This window comes from Schistosoma mansoni, chromosome 1 (assembly GCF_000237925.1).
Source record: "Schistosoma mansoni strain Puerto Rico chromosome 1, complete genome".
NCBI classification, from domain to species: Eukaryota; Metazoa; Platyhelminthes; class Trematoda; order Strigeidida; family Schistosomatidae; genus Schistosoma; species Schistosoma mansoni.
Genome location: NC_031495.1, coordinates 41,849,854 through 41,872,030, shown reverse-complemented (window position 1 = coordinate 41,872,030; position 22,177 = coordinate 41,849,854). Strand labels below are relative to the sequence as shown.

The 22,177-nt window shown below is 40.9% G+C and overlaps 1 protein-coding gene across 1 annotated transcript in view; it reads left to right on the top strand.

The window, feature by feature from the left end:
* Window positions 1-22,177, top strand: part of Smp_144560 (putative nucleobindin) — a gene marked incomplete at its 5' end in the record, with an annotated part of 59,369 nt that overhangs the window by 11,738 nt on the left and 25,454 nt on the right. The window contains 2 exons of the mRNA XM_018794470.1: window positions 7,782-7,864; window positions 11,165-11,269. Coding sequence (XP_018648880.1) covers window positions 7,782-7,864; window positions 11,165-11,269 — 188 coding nt within the window. The remainder of the gene's footprint in view (window positions 1-7,781; window positions 7,865-11,164; window positions 11,270-22,177) is intronic.

Sequence of the window (22,177 nt, the reverse complement as noted above, 5' to 3'; positions counted from 1 at the left end):
TTTTCGTAGCTTAGACTTAGCCTTTTGGTTGATGTAGGGAGCAATTGTTTTGAAAGCAATTTTAGAAGGGATGGTAGTGTCTAGTGCAGATTTGGTGGTAGTATTGAATATTTCCAGTGTTTCTAAAAGGTTATCACTGGTGAAGAAAGTGTTCCAGTCAGAATGCTTCATAAGAAACCGAAAGTTACTCCAGTCGGCGTTTGCATAGTCTCTATATTAAAAACACGTATTTAATGTCTTTAATTTTTTGCGCTTTGCAAGAATCGGAAGGGTGCAGAAGACTTTTATGATCGCTGTTATGGAACTTCTCGCCAACCACCATTGATGTTGGCGTGACATTGTGACAGAATATCAAGTCAACAACGTTGTGATTTCGGGTAGGCAGGTTAACATGTTGCTGCCAACCGTGTATGTCTAAGGACCTTAGTATTCCTTCGTAGCACGGTGGGCCAGAATGTGCCTTCCAGTTCATGGTTGGAAGGTTGAAATCACCACAAACAATTTTGTAGGCGAAGTCAAGCGAGGCAGCCTTAGCAAATGACTCACTTATAATGGTGTCAGTCAGACTGGGGGTATTCAGAGCTCCATATAAACATCCGATTAGTATTTTACATTCAAGGGTGTGTACAGTAAGCCATATCGAATCTGGTACTTTACTGAGGATATGATCACTAAAGATTTCCGCCCTCATATTTTTTGATGCATATGTGAGACAACCGCCACCCTTCTTGGTGACTCGATCATAGCGGTAGAGCTCATACGTGTCTATTTGGAGGTATGTGTCTGTGATATCGGAGGACAACCAACTTTCCGTTATCAAAACAAGTGAGGGGTTGTGTAAAAGTAGTAGGGCGCGTAGATGAATCATCTTATTCTGAATAGATTGGGCATTGGTTAACATTAGTTTCAGGAAGGATGAGTGTTTGTCTAGTAAAATGGTGTGCTGTAAACCCTGTGGTTTGTCGCTTTTGCTATGAGAAGAGGAAAAAGTGGGAGTATTGGCTCTACGTTCTTGCTTGTTTAGTTTAATACCAGCATAGTTAACGGGAGAAAGGTGGTCGGGGGTTAGTTTGGCGAAAGAAGTATGTTCAGGAGTGTTGGGTAGAAGCGGATGAGTTAAATGGATGGGCGGTGTATTTGGGGGGTGATCATGTTCCGTCAAGGAGCTTTTAAGACTAGAGACAGTTATCGACGGTGAGAAAGATGTGTCACTCCCCATCAGGTCGGAGTGTATAGAAGGTGGTCTCAGAATAGTGGAATTGTCGCCCTCAACATTTGGAGACCCCATAGCAATACTGTTGGGGGGGAGAGAGATAAAAAAGGATGAGGTGGTGTGTGTACCAAATTAGGGGAGATCAGAGAGTTATAAAGGGTGGTTTGGCTCTGGTAGTATTTAGAATCGATAGGTGGGTCCCCAAGCAGGTCAACATTATGGTTGCCTTGTGTGCAGTGGGGTGTTATACTCCTATTACGGGTAGTTAGGGGAGTTGTATGTTCCAAATAATTATTGCATGATTGTCTGACATTGTTGCCGGGGGTGGTGCTCCTGTTGTGTGGGCTGTGCTGATTCCTGTAGCTTTCATGTTTCAAGCTATATGGCTTACTGGCATCATGTGTAAGTGTGGTTTTTGTCGGGTGTAACCTCACGTTAGGATAGGGGGGCACTGCCAGTTCACTATGCTTGTTGTAGTGCATTCGACTGCTATGAGTAGGTGCATGTTGTGTATTGAAAGTGCTGGAGTACTTGTGGGTGTTTAGAGAGAATTTAGTATTATTTCGCATTACAGTGTTTGGGCGGTTATAGCTATTAGAGCGATTGGTGTGAGGGTTGGGTTTTGGCTTTCTATCGGAGCCACAAGAACAGTGCTTTGAAACTGTAGAGGCATAAGTGGGTGGGCATTTTGATGTAGTTGAGTGTTTGGGCTTAGGGTGAATGGTTACAGCTGCCTGGTGTTTAGTCTTGTTCTTAGGACTAGTAGCAGTATGCGACGTGCCTCCGTTTTTGGGAGGGGCGGGGTATGGTGTTTTAGGGATAGCTCTATGGCCAACGTTGTAACTGCCGCTACCACGTAGGCTGGGTTGATTGTTTTGCACTTCACTGGAGTTTCGACGTTGGATAGCAGTCTTGTTATGGGTGACTCTAACTTTCTTAAAGGTTGGAATACGCCTCAGTAAAGAATGACTTTTAAGAAGGTGATTGGTTTTTATGATACTACCAAACTGAAATAGAATGGGACAAGAGGCTTTAGTCTGTGTTTTACGTAATCTTCTTGCTACAAACCAAGATTGCGACAGTCCACATTCTTCTAGCAGAGTATTTTTAGCAGGCTTTAGGTTCGTACTATCAGGTATAATATACACAATGACATTGTGCATACACTGAAGTCTTTTCAGCACTTCAGCTGATATGTGTTCAATTATTTTTTTAGTGTTTTTTATAATTTTGAGATCAGGATTTTCCGGAACACTGATTAGGTATTTATACGATAATAGGTCTTGAATAGTTTGGGTGAGGCTAGATTTTATTTGACTGCTTTTAGAACTATCACTGGTGAGATTATTAGAGTTTTTATCAACATTATTATGGTCTATATGGTTGCATACACATTTGTTGCAAGTGTCTACCGGGTGATCATCTTGTGCGTACTTAGTTGGGGGATAAGGTATATGTTTGGGTGAGTAGTCGAGATCTACATTATTAGGCTGGCTACTGTAGGTGGGCTTATGTGCACTCTGTTGGCCGCTACACAGGATGACCGATTGTGGATTTATTGTGCGTATGGAGTCAACCACACTGTCTAAATACCGCTCACGTGTGATGAGTGGGCTGTCAAATGATGTCGGGCTAGGTGGTATGTGATTACTCTTATTTATATCTACAAGCGAGATGCAAGGTAGTGACAGGTCATGCCCAAGTACATGGTGCACGTCTAGTGTAGCTGTAGAAAGATCAGAGTATGATGCAGACTGATCAGTGTGTTTAGAAAGCTTCACATTATTCGCGTGAGTGGTGGATTTAGATCTTTTGCACGTGCTATGAGCATCAGGAGAGATTATGTGTCTTTTAGATGACCTGGACATTATTAGAAGTAATGTAAATATAAATTTTGTATTGGGTGAGCAGCGACTGTTATATTTTTACTTACTAGATGTGTAAAGTTCTATGGTAGAGTCAGATCAATATTTGCTAGGAGCTAATATATTAATAATGATGAACGAGGAGAGGTGGACAGCGTGCAAGATAGTGAGCTTAATGTACTACGTTGAGTCACAGGATGGGGTGTCAAATTAATAGAGCCCTATCAGAAATAAAGTATTTTTTCACTAATAAATGTTGTTAAATTAGAAGGAAACACTAATAATAAGAAAAAATATAACCACGTGAAAAAAAGTTATAACCTTCAGAAGAAGCGCCAAAAGTTGATCTATTATTCTCGACAACATGTAACATGCGAGCAAGAACTAGTGGCATGACTTTTCGACCATTCCATTATATAGGCAAATGTACGTTCCCCCGCGCCAAAATTCAAGACACACCGTATATCAGATTGGTTCATCCATAAATTATAGTCTCATCACTGATTTGAATTAATTATTCAGGTTGTTTATTACGCATCACAGCAACTGATTTCGCTCTACTTCGAATTTATCTCATATCAAGAAATCGCAAAGAGTATTGCTTTTTAGGAAGTAAATTTTTATATGACCTTTAGACAACCTATGAGCTTTAAGTATTTACTTACACTTTTGATTGCTTTGTCCTGTTACCTCTCGTGGATGAGCATAGACCGACCACCGTCACTCTCCATCCAACCTTGCCCTGGACAATGCTTTCCAGTTACTATTCATTCTTTTCATGTCTGCTTCCGATTCCCGACGTGGTGTGTTCTTCGGCCTTTTTCTTTTCCGCTTCCCCTCAGGATTCCAAATTAGGGCTTGCCTCGTAATTCAGTTTGGTGATTCCTTCAATGTATGTCCTATCCACTTCCTATGTCTTTTCTTAATTTCCTCTTCAGCTGGAAGCTGGTTTGTCCTCTCCCACAGTAGGGTGTTGCTGATGTTATCCGGTCAACGGACATCGAGTATCTTGAGTAGACAATTGTTTATAAATACTTGTAATTTCTTGATGGTGTTTGTAGTAGTTCTCCACGTTTCAGCTCCGTACAGTAGAACTTCCTCGATATTCGTATTGAAGATTCTTACTTTGATGTTGGTTGACAGTTGTTTTGATTTCCGTATGTTCTTCAACTGTAGAAATACTGTCCCTGCTTTGCCAATCCTTGCCTTTACATCTGCATCAGATCCTCCTTGTTCACTGATGATGCTGCCCCGATAGGTACGTGAATGATTCCACATCTTCCGGAGCTTATCCATCAAGCGTGGTTGGGTTGGTGTTCTCTGTATTGTATTTAAGGATTTTGGTTTTTCCTTTGTGTATGTTGAGGCCTACTGACGTCGAGGCTGCTGCTACACTAGTTGTCTTCATCTGCATTTGTTCGTGTGTTTGAGATAGAAGGGCCAGGTCATCAGAGAAGCCCAAATCTTCTAATTGATTCCGAGCTGTCCGCTGTATCCCGTGCTTCCCCCTCAGATGTCTAGGTCTTCATAATCCAGTCAACCACCAAAATAAAGAGAAGGAGGGAGAGTATGCAGGCTTGTCTGACTTCGGTCCTTAATTGGAATGCGTCTGTCATCTGGCCTCCATGCACAACTTTGCAGTGTGGTTCGTCGTATGACAAGTTCCATCGAATTGATTGTTCAACAATGATCTGTAGTGTTGCGATTTGGTCTGTGCACGACCGATCCTTGCGGAATCCAGCCTGTTGGTGCCGAAGTTGGGTGTCCACTGAGTCTTTCATCCGGTTGAGCAACACTCTTTTGAAAACTTTTCCTGGTACCGATAGTAGTGTGATGCCTCTATAGTTCTTACATTTGCTGAGATCTCCTTTCTTTGGTATCTTGTTGAGATGTCCTTCTTTCCAGTACATCGACACTTGTTCTTCCTTGCAAATCTTCCTGAATAGAGCATGAAGCATGTTTCCTGTTACTTCTGTGTCTGACTTCAGTGCTTCAGCTGATGTGTTATCTGGGCCTGCTGCTTTCTCACTCTTGATTTGTCTGAAAGCCGGCCATCCTGAATTCTTCGATCGTTTATGGAGTGTGTCTTTATTACAATTAAGCATAAAGGTACAGTGAGACAACTACTGGTACAGTTGGTTATAATAATAAATGTTTACATTACACCAACCGCGCCTCTTCGTAAACGTAGATCACTACAGCTGGCCACAGCTGGAAACGGTTCACACTTTCGATAGGCAGCGGCTTCGCTCATGGGACTGATTGGCAACGTGTCATTGTACTAAGAAAGGGTTGACAAACAAGAAGCGATCTTTGATCCTTGAGTTGTCACCGAAGATCTTTTATATAGGAAGGTATCAGGAGTAACATGTTATGTTTCTCGCTTGAGTTTTATAACACACCATAGTGTTTTTGCATCCGGAATCTGACGATTGTGTTCTTAGGGGTCTGGAACGGAAGGCACTGCAAACGTAGGACGGAACAACATTGAACCAAGGAACTACAAGCGACCATAACGACCACTTTCGAGACCATACGTATGACACGCATATTTGAGGACAGGACTTCAACTGAGTGCGTTGACAAGAGCGTGGGGTATCAGGCCAGCTTTCGCCAAGGTTGACTGAAGTACATGGTACCAACAGGGCAATGTTCGGGAGCGTGGACTCAGGATAAAAAACCAAAGAAATGGAGAAGGGTGTAGCATGCATGTAGTATAGGGATAGAGTCCTATATCGTATCTTTTGTTGATTGATAGGTTAGTCACGAAAGCGTACGGGTGTGTTTACCCGGCGACCTGAACGTGAGACGGTAGTCTCATTCGTACCTCATGAGACTACTATCTCGTCCGAAGTCATGGGCGGCGTGATCTGCTGATCTGGAAGTGAGTCTGAAGATTGTGCAGATGACAAGTGCTGTTGACTGGGACGTGAGAATAGGGTCCATAGGGTATCTGGTGTGGGGTTCGAATTAGATGTAGGGAACATTGAATATCTGTCTTTAAGCTCGTTCTGATACCTAAGAGGACGAGCGGTAAGGTTTCGTACCGATTGTTGCGGTAAACAACTGTCTCCGCCGTAATAGACGTAATGAGAATAGCTCCGGTTCATCTTGTGAGTATGTGATCATACCCGTTCGATGGTGTCAATGGTCCCACAATAATAACGAATGTTTCCATTACAATAACCGCGTTCTTTTCATAAAAGTAGATCCCTACATCTCCTACTTTGTTCTAAAGGACGCTTTGATGATTCTGAATCTATGAGATTTTCATTCTTGACATGTGCTTCGTGTACGTCTGGACAGCGTCAGTGCTTGTGGGAAGTGTTTTCGTCTTCATAATTTGAGCAGCAGAGCATTTTCCTTAAATCTATGGTTTTCTAACCAGCTTGGGTCCCATGGGTCTCACTGATTCTGAGCAACGCTAAGTTGTATCTCCTCACTCCTGCAGCTATTTGATTGGTCCTCTAGATCTCTCACACCGTCAGCCACCAATATTGCTATATTTATAATGAAGCCTAAAATAAGTATTTGCTACAAAGTGTGCTGTTTACCTTATAGAATACAATATTGTTGAATGAATGGTAAACGTACCGGTGAATATCGCAATTCAAACTAATCCGCCATCTGTAATAAGGATAGGAAGTCAATTATTCTATATTAGTTTATGCAATTTGTAGGGACGTGCAGATCGTATCTCATTTTGAATAAATAAACAGAAGGTGATGATATTACGTGTTCTGGTAGACAATTTCAGTAATTCACTACTTGGGGAGAGAAACGGAACTCTAGATGTGAATGATTTGATTTTGGTCTTTCAACTTTCTTTGAATGTCCTCTCAGATGGTCTTTACAGATAGAAAGATGACATAAGGCACACTGATATGGAGACGAATGTTCAGCATACAATAAGCCAATATATAAACAAGAATTTGTGTATCAATTTTTATGATGCTGTTGCATAGTAAACGTTTATAGATCTATTTGTGGATGGTTGTGTAGTTGTGTCTTTTATATCAGACTGTGATTTATTCCGATGAAATTCTTTCGAAGTGTTTTCAATGATTTGTTTTTCTCTATCAAAGCAACTTAATTGGACTCGAGGTCCTAGTTGGTGGTACTTGAAACTGGAAAGCTTGGTTGTTGTCTCTGAGATGGTATGTTTGAGGTAAACATTATACACTAATAGCTTCAGATTATCTTCGCGCTATTTCTTCTCACGATCAATTACATTGTCTCGGTTCCTGTCATACCCACTTTTGACAATGTGAGTTCTTCGGACCAATACACATACATTTTGTTTGTCTCAAATGAATTTTATCTAGACATTTGGAATGATTTATAAGCCCCTCTCGCTATTCCTTCAATGTTTGTCAGGCTTTGAAAGCTATGAGCAGATTATTATATCGTCATACTGACAGTAGGTGTTGTGCCTTTGGCCAAGTCGACAGTGTGCGTTAGTTGTCATGTTTGGTAATTACTCAGGATTTGTGTATTAGAAGACGAATCTCAGATATGATTGTTTCGATCTAGTTGGGTCCACATAAGATTATGATAAGCAGCTCGATGAGGGATGCAGTCCATGAGATCCTAAGATGCGTTCACAGAATGAGGCCTATTATATTGATTTTTTCCGCCGTTATGTCAGTATATGGGTCGTCAAATCCTGTTTAAAAGTTTTCAGATGCTCCTATTACGGAAAGCTACTGGTGGTTCTCAAATTATGTCGCCCAACAGTTATATGGCTCCATTAATGACGCTACCTAAGCTACAATCGCGCAGGGAGGTGTGCTTCCAAACATTCAAAAGCAAATGTCGGGATAGCAACAAACAACAATCATTCTTTTGTCCTTAAGATATTATTATGTGTAGATCATTTACATATTCCCATAATGCATCAGATCACTCTATATGGTAGTACCTTAGATATAGTATTGGTCAAACTGATTCTCTATGTCACAGGAGCATTTCTGCCTTCTCTTATAAACTAACGAAACTAGTCAAATGAAACTGTGTTTGGATCCCGAACTCTAATTTGTATCTCAGTCAGTTTCGCAGCTAAAACTGGAACATCATCCCTTAAAGTCTCTGGGGCTAATCCATTTGGACATGCTGCTTTCTCTTGCCTTTTGAACCTCACTAAGAGCTGGAGAATTCTTGTCAATTTTCCATCCAGGTTGTTTGAAGATAGCAACTAAAGGGCAGCTAGAAGCCTGTCAAACCGTCTCATAAAATGTTCTTATCATCTAACCTCCCGGACTAAGAGTAAATAATAGCTCTATCTTTTCTCGAAATAGTCTCACTGATGGATGCTTTTACAACACCTGTTTCCTTGACGAGCTAAGTAAGTTGTCTAGTGTTACCTATCTTCACTGCTTTTCCCATCCCTCCTGCTTCCATTGTCCACCACTGCTCACAATAATTGCTCAGTCTTATTTTAATTTACGTACGAGTTTTCGCTACTCTTCGTTGTTCTGAGAGCCTGAAGTAATGCGTTTTCGAACATCCGTCTATTTAGTCGACACCACCGAAATCCACTGGGCTCTTCAAACCTTTTTGGGTCAAATTGTTGATAGATTCTTCTGCTGTGTTCGCAGCTTTTTGAATATCATCACACGTTTTGGAGAGTGAACTGCCTCTTTATGACCGACTTTGTGCTTAGCTAACTCCCCCGAATTTCTCCTTGACTTTTTCACCTTAGAGTTGATATCTAAAGAGTCTTCCCACGTTCAGTAAAGCAAATAAAAAATTCTAACTCTCACTAAGCCATGATCATAGTCCGAACATACACCCCTGAATGAACGATACCCTTCTATCGAACCTCCAAAGGTGTTGATGACAATACGATCAATTTGTGTCTATCGTTGTGTTGATTTTGAGAGCACTCAGGTAAACAGTGTCTTCCCGTATGCTTGAAGTCTGAGGATGATTGCAGCAGATAGTCATCGTTCTGAACATAGAGGGACAATAAAAGGATAATGGTGTGTCCCTATTTCTCCAAATTTCTACTGTTCCAATAAGATAAAGGGTACATAAGCAATTATAGACTGGAATCTAGGTGAGAAGAACCTTTTCTGGTATCAGATTTAGTGCTACACCTACATCAAAACCACAATGAGTTGCTATCGCGCCTTCAGATACATAAAGGACATATCGCATTAACTCTCCATACTACCCAGGTGAGTTCAAATTATTGACTTCAGTGATTACATTCCGTATGCGTGTTTTGGAAACACTGCGTCCATCTATGACACGAGATTTTTTCGTCTTAATTAGTGATGCCTACTGTAATTTTCAACATAGGGTTCGAACATTAAAGGCTTCAACACGTGGCTTGAAGCATGATTTCAAGAAACCTTGTATAGCATTTTTGAATTCAAGTTGTTAACACTGGTACATGTCTGAGGAGTCGAAGATAAATGAGGTTTAATCATGGAAATAGAAGGAAATATCCAGTAATCAAGACAGGGTTTGGTTATGTACAAGGTGATGTGTGCTGTTAAAGTTATGAGTTTGATCATCACTTCCCTGTCATCCGCATCGCGAAAAGACTGTTCCAATCGAGGTACTTGAAAATTCAACTAGATTAGTTGTGGTTGCAACGACCTGAGAGTGTCATCTCAGTTCCCAAGGGACAAGTACCTGTGGCCTATAACAGTCTTTTTGGAGTAGTTTTAGATAAGCTGAGCCACTGTTTTTAGGCTCGTATCACCGAGAAAATCCGTGGAGCAATGTGAAGTGTAGTATTTAAAAGTCGACCTTCCCTAACCCTCTTCCGTTTTGAAAACGCCGCATCCCTACAGATACTAGTTACTTAAGGGAAACACTACTGTCACTGCACCCCTATACAGTTGACAGTACGACCTTGCTCTCAGACCATGAGTCTACTTATTTAAGCTTTACCACTCTCCAAAATCCCTTCTTAGCACGGTAGAGCATAGAGGAACAAGTATCTGAGCTAATAGTGCTCGATTGAGTCATCACGGTATGCAAACACGACCATCATATCAAGTTAGCAGCTATGTTGAGTACTACACACGAAATTGATTATGAAACCAACCTGTAAACTGATATTAGTAATCTGAAGTAAAATTTAATGTCTCACTAAAGTTATTTGTTACTCGTAGTATGTTTTTCTCTATATTCTTTACTTTATTGGTTTGATAAAGAACGTAATGAAATTCTGTCGTTGTGACTATAGGTTAACGAATATAAATATTTTTGCCTTGGGAATTATGTTGCAATGTTCTATGAGCCGTCACTTAACTCCAACTCCCCCAGAGTATTTCAAACATCACCCACTACCGTACTTTTGACATATCTAATGGACAGGGCTTGATACAACTTCGAGCTTATTTGAACTGTGTTGAAGATCGGTGGTCTATTACTGATTATTTTATGAATCAGGATGTCTTATAAATAATATACAACTACAGTCAGTGCATGGTAAATTACAGAAAATTATAGCGCATATCTGAATTAATCAAGATTCTCTTATAATGTTTTTAGTAAGTTGCAAATTTAAACTTGAGTACAAAAGCCTGATCTTCTATTTGTCACTGACGTTTATGATGTTCATAATCCTGATCGATTAAAAGGTAATTTCAAAATGTTCTGGATGCAAATATTAATTTGTTACATTTTAGAATATTCCTTAACGTACTTGTGAACAGAATCTACTGCAGAAACTTTGCTTTTTGAGTATAGATCATGTTCGCAAATGTTAAAAAGGCACTTCTAATAATTTCGACCGCTATGTATTAATGCATAGCTGTTTCGAATTCAATCTAATTCAACATGATAAATTCATAGTATCACCTCTGAACATCACTTTGTAAAGGACCTTATACGGAAAGTATATGATTTCCGATACTTTTACTTTCATTCGGAATCATAAATTTATTTGTAAACATTGCTAGGCGTCTCGTACCTTGAGTCACACGTGTGCATAATCCTATCTTGTTTACTGCGTTTGTTTCTGATTTATTTCAACATGAATCTGCTTTTAGTTTCTAGTATGCTCTGAAAGTGTGTTGTTGGCCGATGTATAGTTTACAAAGAGTTGTTTTAACTTTTATAACTTTAGGCTGAGGAAGCTGCCCAATACAAGAAATATTTAGAAGAGGCACCTAAAGCAATAAACGTGGATCCTAAAACATTGGATTCGGCTCGAAAAGTTTTTGTAGAAAATGTAAGTCATTTTCGTCAACAACTCGATTTTGTTTTTCTTGGTGCTGGATGTCATGAGTTTTCTTAAACATAACTTGAATATATATATATATATATACAGTGATTGTCAAGGGTTTGTTTTCTTGTTTCATCCAAACCATTTGGATGCTTGTATGACTTATATGACTCGACGGTGTTTAGCATCCACGGACACTAATAATGTGATGTGCTGATGTCTAAAGTGAACTTTCCTACGGAGTTGATAATCTGTACTTTTATATTAAATTTTATCTGCGTACTTTCCACATGATTATTGTACTGTAATGCTCATATCGATGAAATAACTAAGCGTATTGGTTAGTATGCTAGTTACCAGTCAAAACATATAACTGCTATGTTGCCGTCTCGAAAACAATTTTTTCTTATTTGTCATACAGCGATCTAAGACTAACTATACGGAATATAGTAAAGATCATCTGCTGAGTTTATGGCCGAAATTAGTATAAGAAAGCATATCAGTCAATCACAATCTGGAACTTCGTACGTACGTACATCAGTTCAAGTTGCCATACCACAGCACAGACATGCAGTTGTCGATTCAAATCCTATAGTGATAGAAGTAGTAAGAGTATAAGCAGTAGTTGGAAAGACTAGGGTTTGAAGATGTTATTGAAGGAGTATAATCCAGTGAAATAAATTTGGAAAGAGAAAAAAGATAGGGACATGAAGGATTCAGAAGATTAAAATTTGGGAGAGCACAAATAGTGGATGCACCTTCGCCATTGCAAACGATTTTGAGCCATGTCATTCAAGGTCACTAACCATCGATTGCTATCATCTCGCGAATCCCAATATGGTGGCCCAATTTTAGCGACTAGGTTGACTAATATTCTGGCTAAAATCTGGGAGTTGTACGTAATCCCATCCGACTGGTCACAATCACTTATTGTCCCAATATATAAGAAGGGGCCAAAATCATCCTGTGATGACCATAGAGGAATTAGTTTGAATAATATAGTATCTAAAATATTAGCCTCAATAATTCTCGGGCACTTAACTAACGCTGATGGACTCCAAACACGAGAAAATCAGACTAGCTTCAGACCTGGTCGTGGCTGTGTCGACCACATATTCACTATTCGTCAGGTTTAGAACACAGGCATGCTTATCGGCGTCAGACAATGATAGTTTTTGTTGACTTAAAAGCAGCATTTGACTCTGTAGACTGAGAGGCTCTGTGGCAGTGTCTGTCACTGGGAGGTGTACCTCAGCAGTACATAAGCCTTGTAAAGGCTCTTTGCTCGATTACTACCAATCGGGAGAGAGCTAATGGCAAACTGTCATCTGATTTTACAACCTAAAATGGTGTCCGACAAGGCTGTTCACTATCCCCATTTTTGTTCAATTTCACTATAGACCTACTGCTGGAAATAACACTCTCTTCTACTGAATTTACAGGAATTGATCTCCTACCACGAGGTCCACTAAGCGACTTAGAATACGCAGATGACAGTCCTGTTTGGTGAAGACGCTGACAAGACGCAGTCTTCTGTTAAAACTGAGTAATAATGCCAGGATGTTTGGGATGCGTTTCTCCCCCTCTAAATGTAAATTGTTGCTCCAGGACTGGCCTGCGTCAACACCTGAACTAAGGATAGGGAGTGAAGTAATCGAACGCGTCGACAACCTCACTCGTCTTGGAAGTCTGATCAGCCCTAATGGGTAGGTGTCTGATGAAATCTCAGCACGGATTCAAAAAGCTCGTTTGGCTTTTGCCAACTTACGTCACTGTTATAAACATAAGGATGCCGTCGCCAATTGTTATAAACATAAAAGAGAGGAGGATGCTGGTTATAACAGTAGGGGTTCTTGTTATAACAGTCCTTTTACTTCTTACACGTATGTGGGACGTTAATTTATCTTAGACGAATATCTACACTAGATTCCCACCCAGCGTCTATTCTACAGGACTTCAACACAACTCAGATCAAGAACACGAGATTAGCCTGACTATAACGTCAATATATTTCCACACCAAAATCCGACACAAAGAACAGTCAATCAATAAGTATCCAACAATAAGTGTCCATCAACAAGGAACAGTCAATACATAATAAGGATAGGGGAATATATATAACACACATAACACCTGTCATCCTATCTAATGTATGACTCATCAAGACAACCAATCACTGTCATTCGATTGACATTAGAATCACGGCTCGTATTATCCCCTACCACCCTTTTTTTCGAAAATGAAGGATGTGAAAAAAATTTAGCAATCGGTGATTGGTGGATTTGTCTTTGAAAGTGTGTGCTCAAGTGAAAATGAACAAACATTTTGTCACCTGTAATAATTTTTTAATTGGCTGTAAATGGTGCAGTTTTGTAATCTGATTCGTTCAAATCGAACTAGAATAAAGTGCTTTTATTGGATGTAAGAATTGACATTTTTACATCCGATTATCATTTACAATAATTAACTATTTTCGCATTGTTCCATCTGAGTTTTGTAAAAAATTTTAACTTCGAAAAAAAACAAAAACAAATCCTTTTCATTACCCTGCTATACTCCTGTATATCGGGATAATTTTTTTATGAAGTAGAAATGCAACTAAAGTTATCAGTTATCGTGACAAGAGTAATAATAATGTGTAGATCATTGAAAGTTAATTTTTGAAAAAAACTGACAACTGTTATTAATAATTGATAATGGTGATTATTGAATTTCAAAGGTAGTCAAATGTTTAATACACAATTAGTGAACACATTTTCATTTAAGTATTCCCATAAGTTAATTTAACACATAGTTCGCTCTTTTAATAAACGTTATATTCGTGTAAATATATGAATAAATTATGATGAAGAGAAAGTGAATGGGTCATGCCGAAGTCACGCTAACCGTAAAAGATGGGTAAATGAAGCAACTTTTACGCTGTCTGAAATTAGTAAATAATGTCTGAGAAAAAAGCAAATAGTCTTTATAATTCAGTTATTTTGCAAACCGTTATTCTTAATACCAAAAAGTTGATCATTTTAGCTTTGGAAAGGGTGTCGAAAATGAACGCAATATTGTTATCCAGGTTTTTTTCTGCAAATCCATTAAAAGCATAAAATATGTTGACCTGTACATTATTTGTAACTGATCACTTATTAATGATCGCCTAAAATACATGTTAGTGTTGTACTCAGTCATGTAATACGGTAATTGTATTTGTGAGGTGGGCATAATATTTTTTGGCAGCTAATGTTAACAGCCAATGTTTTTTTAAGTGCACAGCCTTTCAAAATAATGATCTGAATTTTTTATTTTTCTTTGTAAATAACATTGTAAACGTTTATAAATTAGAAAGTCTAGATTTATATTTCCAAATCCAACAGTTCCCTTTTTTAAACATACTAGACGAACAATGAAAAACTGTTTGTAGATTTTCCGTCACAAAGAGATAATAATTACTCCTCTTAAACTGTTAAACAGTAAATCGCTGAATTTTATTTTTTTATTTATTTAAACACATATATATTGGTACAAAAGGGCACCAGGTACATATGCGCCACACAAAATAATGAAAGTAGGAAGAGAAGGGATGAAAAGATAAGGCGGACTAAAATGTACAACCAGAAGACTCTTTCAAATAGGAAAGTAAGAACCATACTTTATGTAGAAAGTAAAAGAAGGTTGCAGCAGGATCGCCACTGGCTTCTATTCTGAGCCATATCTGATAACGTCTCTAGCCACTGTGTTGCACCATCTCTCGGACCCCAACCAAGGAGTCGTGAAGGACCAACAGAAGCTAGCCCTTTGCAGCTCTCTTTCATGCCACGACACCATGTCATACACTGACCTCCTCTCCGCTTTTTCCAACCAGTCCCAGGGTCGGCAAATAATGCACGACGTGGAAGTCTCTGGGACGACATTCGTAAAACATGTCCAAGCCACCGAAGTCGGTGTTTCAAGATGGTGACACCAATTGAATTATCGTCTCTGTGCCCGAACACACGATGCCGAACCTCTGCATTACTAACATGGTGTTGCCACTGGATGTCAGCAATCCTTCGGAGACAACGATGATCGAACACAGAGAGTCGTCTAACATCCTCAACTCGGAGAGGCCAGGTTTCACAAGCATAGAGCAAAACTGCTCTCACCGACGCGTTGTAAATCCGACTTTTTACAGCCAGACTAACATCACGAAGGCGCCAAAGATGGCCCAGATTGGCATAAGCCGATCTGGCTTTCATTATACGTGCATCAATCTCATCACTCACGCCACCACCAGCACTTATATAGCAACCTAGATACACGAACTTCTCAACTACTTCGATCTGCTCACCATCCAGGGTGAGTACAGGATTAGAATCCTGCCAGTCTTGTAGGAGTACTTTGCACTTGGAGGGTGCAAAACACATGCCGTACCTGCGGACACTGATTGCCAACTGATTAAGTGCTGATTGCATGCCTTGGGCATTATCGCACAGTAAGACAATATCATCCGCATACTCAAGGTCGAGAAGTCGTTCTCCAGGCAACAGATCCACACCGCCATTACTTACATCCATCAGAGCTGTTTCCAAGATGTCGTCGATGGCAAAGTTGAAGAGGAATGGTGAGATCGGGCAACCCTGCCTAACCCCACTGCTCGAATGGAACAAGGGAGAAAGGCTGGTTGTATGCCCTCATTTCCCTTGAGGTGTTGGTATACAGGGCCTTTAAGAGGTAAATGAACTTTTCAGGCACACCTTTTTTCATTAGACAATCCCAGAGAACAGTCCTGTCCAAGGAATCGAAGGCCGCCCTGATATCAAGAAACACTACGATTGTTGGCTTGCGATAAGTATGACGGTGTTCTAACATTTGGCGGAGGGTGAAGATGTGATCAATGCATCCTCGACCAGAACGAAAACCAGCCTGCTCCTCGCGAGTCAATCTGTTCTCGGGTTTTAAACAACCTACGAAGAATGATAGAAGCCAATAGTTTGGACGCAATCGGAAGTAGACTTATCCCCCGATAGTTATTGCAGGAACAACGCGAACCCTTTTTAAAGATAGGGACGACTATTGACTCATTCCATGATGTTGGAACACTTTCTTGCTCCCAAACCTTTCCAAACAACACAGTCAATTCCTTAGTCAGAAAGTCGCCACCATCTTTAAAAAGAGCCGGAGGTAAGTCATCTGGGCCAGGTGATTTGTAGCGCTTCAAGAGTTGGAGTTCCTTGCGGACTTCCGCCTCGTTTGGTGGATCAGTCGTCACCGGCCATGGGGGGCAGGACAAGCTGGTTGATGTTGCCGGAGCAGCAGGCCAGTTGAACTGCCCTTCGAAAAATTCCGCCCATCGTCCAAGACGTCGGGAGATGTTAGTGATTGGCATCCCATCATCCTCGTAGATTGTTTCACTCACACCAGACTTCTTGCTGCCAGTGGCTCGGATGAGTTGGAAGAGCTTCCGGCAGTTACCAGATGCAGCTGCTGCTTCCATCTCATTAGCACGCTCCGACCACCAGGCTTCCCGGTCCTTACGCAAGCTTTGCCCAATTTCATTACGTAACAGCCTTCGTTTGTGGTCAAACTCACGGTCACCCGGAGTAGACCGACGGGCTTCCATCAGTTGTAAGGAGCCAGAAGAAACCCAGTGCTTATAAGCGGGACGTTTCGTGAAGCCGCAAGCGGCTTTACTCGCCATTTTCATGGCGTCGTGAAGATGCAACCAATGCTCATCTATACTTTTCGGTGGGGTGGTAGCTAGACTAGAGGCTAGCTCCGCTCGATACTTACTTGCAACAGAAGTTGCAGCCAGTTTACTAATATCAATCCGTTGGTGGTGGTCAATCCTTCGGCCACTGAAAAGTAAGGTGAGATTGGCGCAGACCAGGGCATGATCAGACTCCAGATGGGTACTCCAAAAGGAGCGGCAGTCTTGTACACAACCACGCCAGCGGTAGCTGATCGCGATGTGATCAATCTGAGTCCAGGCTTGGGATGCAGAGGGAGGACGCCAGGTGGCACACCGGCGATGACTGTGCCGGAAGTTAGTGCTGGCCAGAAACAGGTTGTGGTCTGTGCACAGTTGCAGCAAACGGTCCCCGTTATCTGTCCTGCGACCAACAAGTCCCCATCGGCCACCTAGACGACTCTCTTCTGTGCCTAGACGCCCGACCTGTGCATTCAAGTCTCCGGCTAGTACTACAATATCTGTCGAACGCGCTTTCTGGAGAAGAACTGTTAACTGATGGTAAAACTCATCCTTGATTGCATCCGGGCTGCAGTCTGTCGGGGCATAGGCGGAGATGACGAAAAGACATCGTTTCTCACGCCGGTTTCTTCTCAATTTGATGGAACTTTCTAATCTAACAGCACATAACCGACTGTTAATGGGGAACCAATCGATTAGTGCTGCCTCAGCCCTAGCGCTTAGTGCGACACCAACGCCAGCAAGACCAGACGAAGATGCCACAGGGTCCCCGGATAAGCGCACGTGGAACAAGCTTTTCGAGACAGATGGAGAGCGGATTTGTAGTACTTCACTAGAGTCTTGAATACGGGTTTCGGATAGACAGCAAACATCAACATTAAGACCTTCCAAAGACATAGCCAGCCCTATCTGTTGTCTGATCTGCATTAGTGTGCGAACGTTGAAGGAAGCCAGCTTGAACGGCGTACGCGGTTTCAGAAAGACTGCCTCAGTATTCATTATCGGTGGAAGCATTCACTTTCAACCAGACAGTGACTGGAGATCGTTTAGATAGGACAGATTTTCCACCAAGAGCGAGCTGATGCATAAGTTGAAGAGTAAGGATACACAAATTGGGGGTAAAAGGGGGTGAATTAGCGATATGGTAAGTAATAATAATAATAATAATAATAGTAATAATAATAATAATGATAATAATAACGTAAATTGTCTTGCTTATAATATGAGCAGGAATAGAATCGTCAATAGAGTTCGTCATTTCATTCATTTGTGTGTGGGCTGTGATACTGCCCGGGTGCCCAAACCGAAGCAGGTGGTTTTCTTAGGGGGCCACACCCGGAGCCTTTGACCTAAAGGTCTGATCCACAAGGCAGTGGAGCATCGTGAGGAGATGCAGTCCCATGGTAGTCGTTGACCAATGACAGGTTCTTCCGCCATTCGTTCCATCAGGAAACTGGAGCCCATGTGCACCATTGGTTTGGAATCAGGGTTTTCCAACTCCCCTAGGTGGACCCTCCGTGTCCACCAATCCGGTTATAGCGCCGGACATTCGCTTTTCGTCCTCTCACTTTCGTAAACAACACCCCCGCCACGAGAAGGCAGTGAGTAGGACTTCCCTGGCAGAGGCTATATATTCGCTGGCCATATGAGAGCATTTCGAGAGGGAGAGTAGACTCTCCCCACTCTCGGCCGTACCAGGGCATTTGGGGGCTGAAAAAAGTAACCTTTTTTTGACAAGCATATGTGTAATATTGGTTGAATGAAGTGTCAATGAACAAGCCTATGTCTAACGAAATAATTTTCTATTTCAATGATATGACTTAATGTGAATAAGGTCAATTGTATCAAGTAACCATTATGTATTTAGAATATCGTATTTCAATCTGTTAAGTTAAACTGTTCATTTATTTATCAAATGTCTAAATGACCATTTATCACTGTATCGAATTATTCGATGCAGTGATAAATCTCATAAGAAACATTCTTATTACATTTCGTATGTTCCATTATTATTATTATTATTATTATTATTATTATTAATGACTTGTTAGACATGTAAGTCTTCATTATATGACGTCGTTTTCTGTACGGATTAGTTTACTGAAACCTTAAATTTGAAAAACCTGAAAAGCTGTTGGCATGGTAATAAAGTGAGCGATGATCATTATTAATCTACAGCTTCATTACTATGGAATTGTGATGACCGATCAGGGTCTGTTCACTTGACCTTAGCAATAGAAATTATCTTGTTGTACTAGTGAACTGATCTTACTACATTTCTCTACTGTACCTAGTAACCAAATCATATGAATGTAAAATGAATTATTGATGGTTTCATGACTCCTCCTTAAAATGGAAACAAGAAATTCAAACAAAATTTAAATCAAATTGTGGGTGGCCCTGAAAAGGGCCTTTACTCGGTCTCTACACAGCTCCTTAGGTCCTGATCGATGACTCCACTATGAGTCCGTGACAGCGCCGCACATGGGACAGTTGAACCCAGGTGATACTTCTGCTGGGTCGTAGGCACAGAACGAATGAAACATAGCGTTGCATGGACAAAAAATCCAAGCACTTCCATCAGCTATTTCACTGGGCGGCTGACGTAGATGGCAAATATCACACAGTCGGCCATTGTGCGCACGTTCGTCTTCTTCATTGTCTCGGTCCGTAAACTCTTCTGAGTTCATAGATATTACTTCAATCTCGTCATCATTTAAGGTAGCATCCAAATCTACGTTCTGTTGACGGTTGGTGCCTGTGGTATTTCGGACGACGGGCATTGTGATGGTCGTAGGTAATCCATCGTTAAGCAACTGATGAGCATAGTTAAGTAGAGCGGTATGCTGTTCAGCAGACATACGCCGACACAAGTAGTGAATCGATGTTTGGACGTTTGTCTGCCCGACTTGTACCGGTAACTCATTGCCAATTGTTACTGTGGTTACGTAGCTGTTGGAATGCAGCCATCTGTCACCAATGCTTTCTCTGTGAACTTCGACATTATCGTGCGAACAATATGCCAAGATGTGACGACATACGACTCCGTGTTCTACATAAAAGAAACAGGAACAACTAATAGGATTTCTGGAGACTGTGTAAGTTCCTGTAGTATCAACGGCCGTGAAAAACTCCCCCGACAATACGTAGTCAGTAACAGGAACACGCATGTGCCGCTTAAGCAGTTGACATGCAGCAGGTGTAAGTATTTCCTGAAGACGACATTTCGAAAAAGGTGCACGCGGCACAAGAACACTTTGTAACGCATATTGAAAACATCTTGAGCTGTAAGACGTCTCCCATATGATTGGTACGCGTAGTGTATCACATTGAATGCTGATGTTCCAGATATCAGCAGTGGCTTCACTGTTTCCAATTCCGCCGCCGTTAATCGGCGCATCCATGTGTTACAGTCGTACCTCAGGGAATTGCACTCGTGATTGTGATGCACATTCCCACGAACAACAGTCCAATAACCTTCAAGAAACTTACAAAAGATGAAGGCCGGACATTGTGTGTCCATTGAAGTCCTCAATGAACAATATAATAACACTAATCAAATTACCTCCTTCGTCTAATCGGCTGCGAAGAACCGCTTGGTGTTTTATAGCTCTTTCTCCAACATACAAATTTAATATACGGCTTCCGATCTCCATGGAAATGAGAATCTCTCACCGCATAATGGCAGTACGTTGCTATTTCATAAGTTCTAATGGCGCTCCTTAACGCTTCCAGTGATGGAAACGCTACCAGATACAATGTATTCAGAAATGCATTTTCCGTTTCTGTGACTACGTGAGGAACAACAGAGCCTCTAATTTGCACGTTACTGACGTCCATATTGTGAAGAGAATTATCTATATCGATAAGTACAGAGCTTTTATACGAATTTCAAGAATTACATAACCAATTATAACGCATTTACAACTAGGAATCTCATTGGACGAAACGGATTGAAAAAAATTGGAAAATGGGATGAAAATTTTTTGATTAAGGGGGACAAAAAAAATTTATTAAAAAAAAATCGACGTGATCCTAATGTTATTCCTGTCATTCTCGCCCACACATCACCTCCCTCGCGAAGTTTGATCGTATGATTTCACTTTAGGGTCTACTTGAAAAAATTTCGTTTGTTTCCGTTTCCTGAATGACCTTCGTCTAACTTCTGATTCTAGGTCATTTTTTCTCATTTCAACTTGTGGTGGTGGTGGTGGAATATCGAATGTATCACATAATACTTCCATTGGTAATGGTTTGAGTTTAGATGACTCATAAAGACATTTTCTATCTCGCAGTTGATTTACATGTCTAATAATTAGTGTATTTTCGACCATCACTCATATAATACTGTACCACGTCGTTTTTGTATAAACCCAAATATCCATTTTGGCTTGCCAGGTCGGAAATCCCGTCCATAGACTGAGTCACCTACTTTGAACTCTCGAATTTTCGGGCAATTCCCTTTCTTATTATTTTGTAGTCCACTGATTCTGTCTTTCGGGTTCAAAACATCAAAAAATGTTCTAATCGGTCGGCCAAACATTATTTCGGCTGGAGATTTCCCATCTTGACAGTTTGGACTTGGCGTAATTCTATAAGAAATGAGAAATTGTTGCAAAGCCTCTTCTACGTTGCCTTCTCCTCCCATCTTTGAGAGAGCTCGCTTAAGTATATCAACAAATTTCTCTTCTTGCCCGTTTAGCTGAGGGTGATACGGTGGAGTTCTAACGTGTTCGATTCCATTCTGTTTACAGAACTCCGTAAACTCTAACGACGTGAACTGCGTCCCGTTATCTGAAACCAAAACATTAGGTGTACCAAACCTACCAAATAATTGTCTCAGATGTAGCAGTGTTTCAGACGTAGATGGTCTTCGTACCACATAAATTTCAGGCCACTTCGAGTACGAATCTACCACCACCAAAAAATATTGTCCACTTATCGGTCCAGCATAATCAACGTGTAATCGGACCCAAGGCTTTTTCGTTTCTGGCCATGGCTGGGATTCTACCTTCGGTGGATCTTTTGCACCTTCGGCACATCGCCGACATCTCACTACGTATTCTTCCACAGCCTTATCCATGAATGGCCAATAGACATAACTACGCATAACTGCTTTCATTCTGTTCATTCCCGGATGACTAATGTGAAACTGTTCAAGCACAAAAAGCCGAAGAGATTTAGGGATAACAACACGTTCACCATACATCAAACAATTATCATAAATCGATATAGAC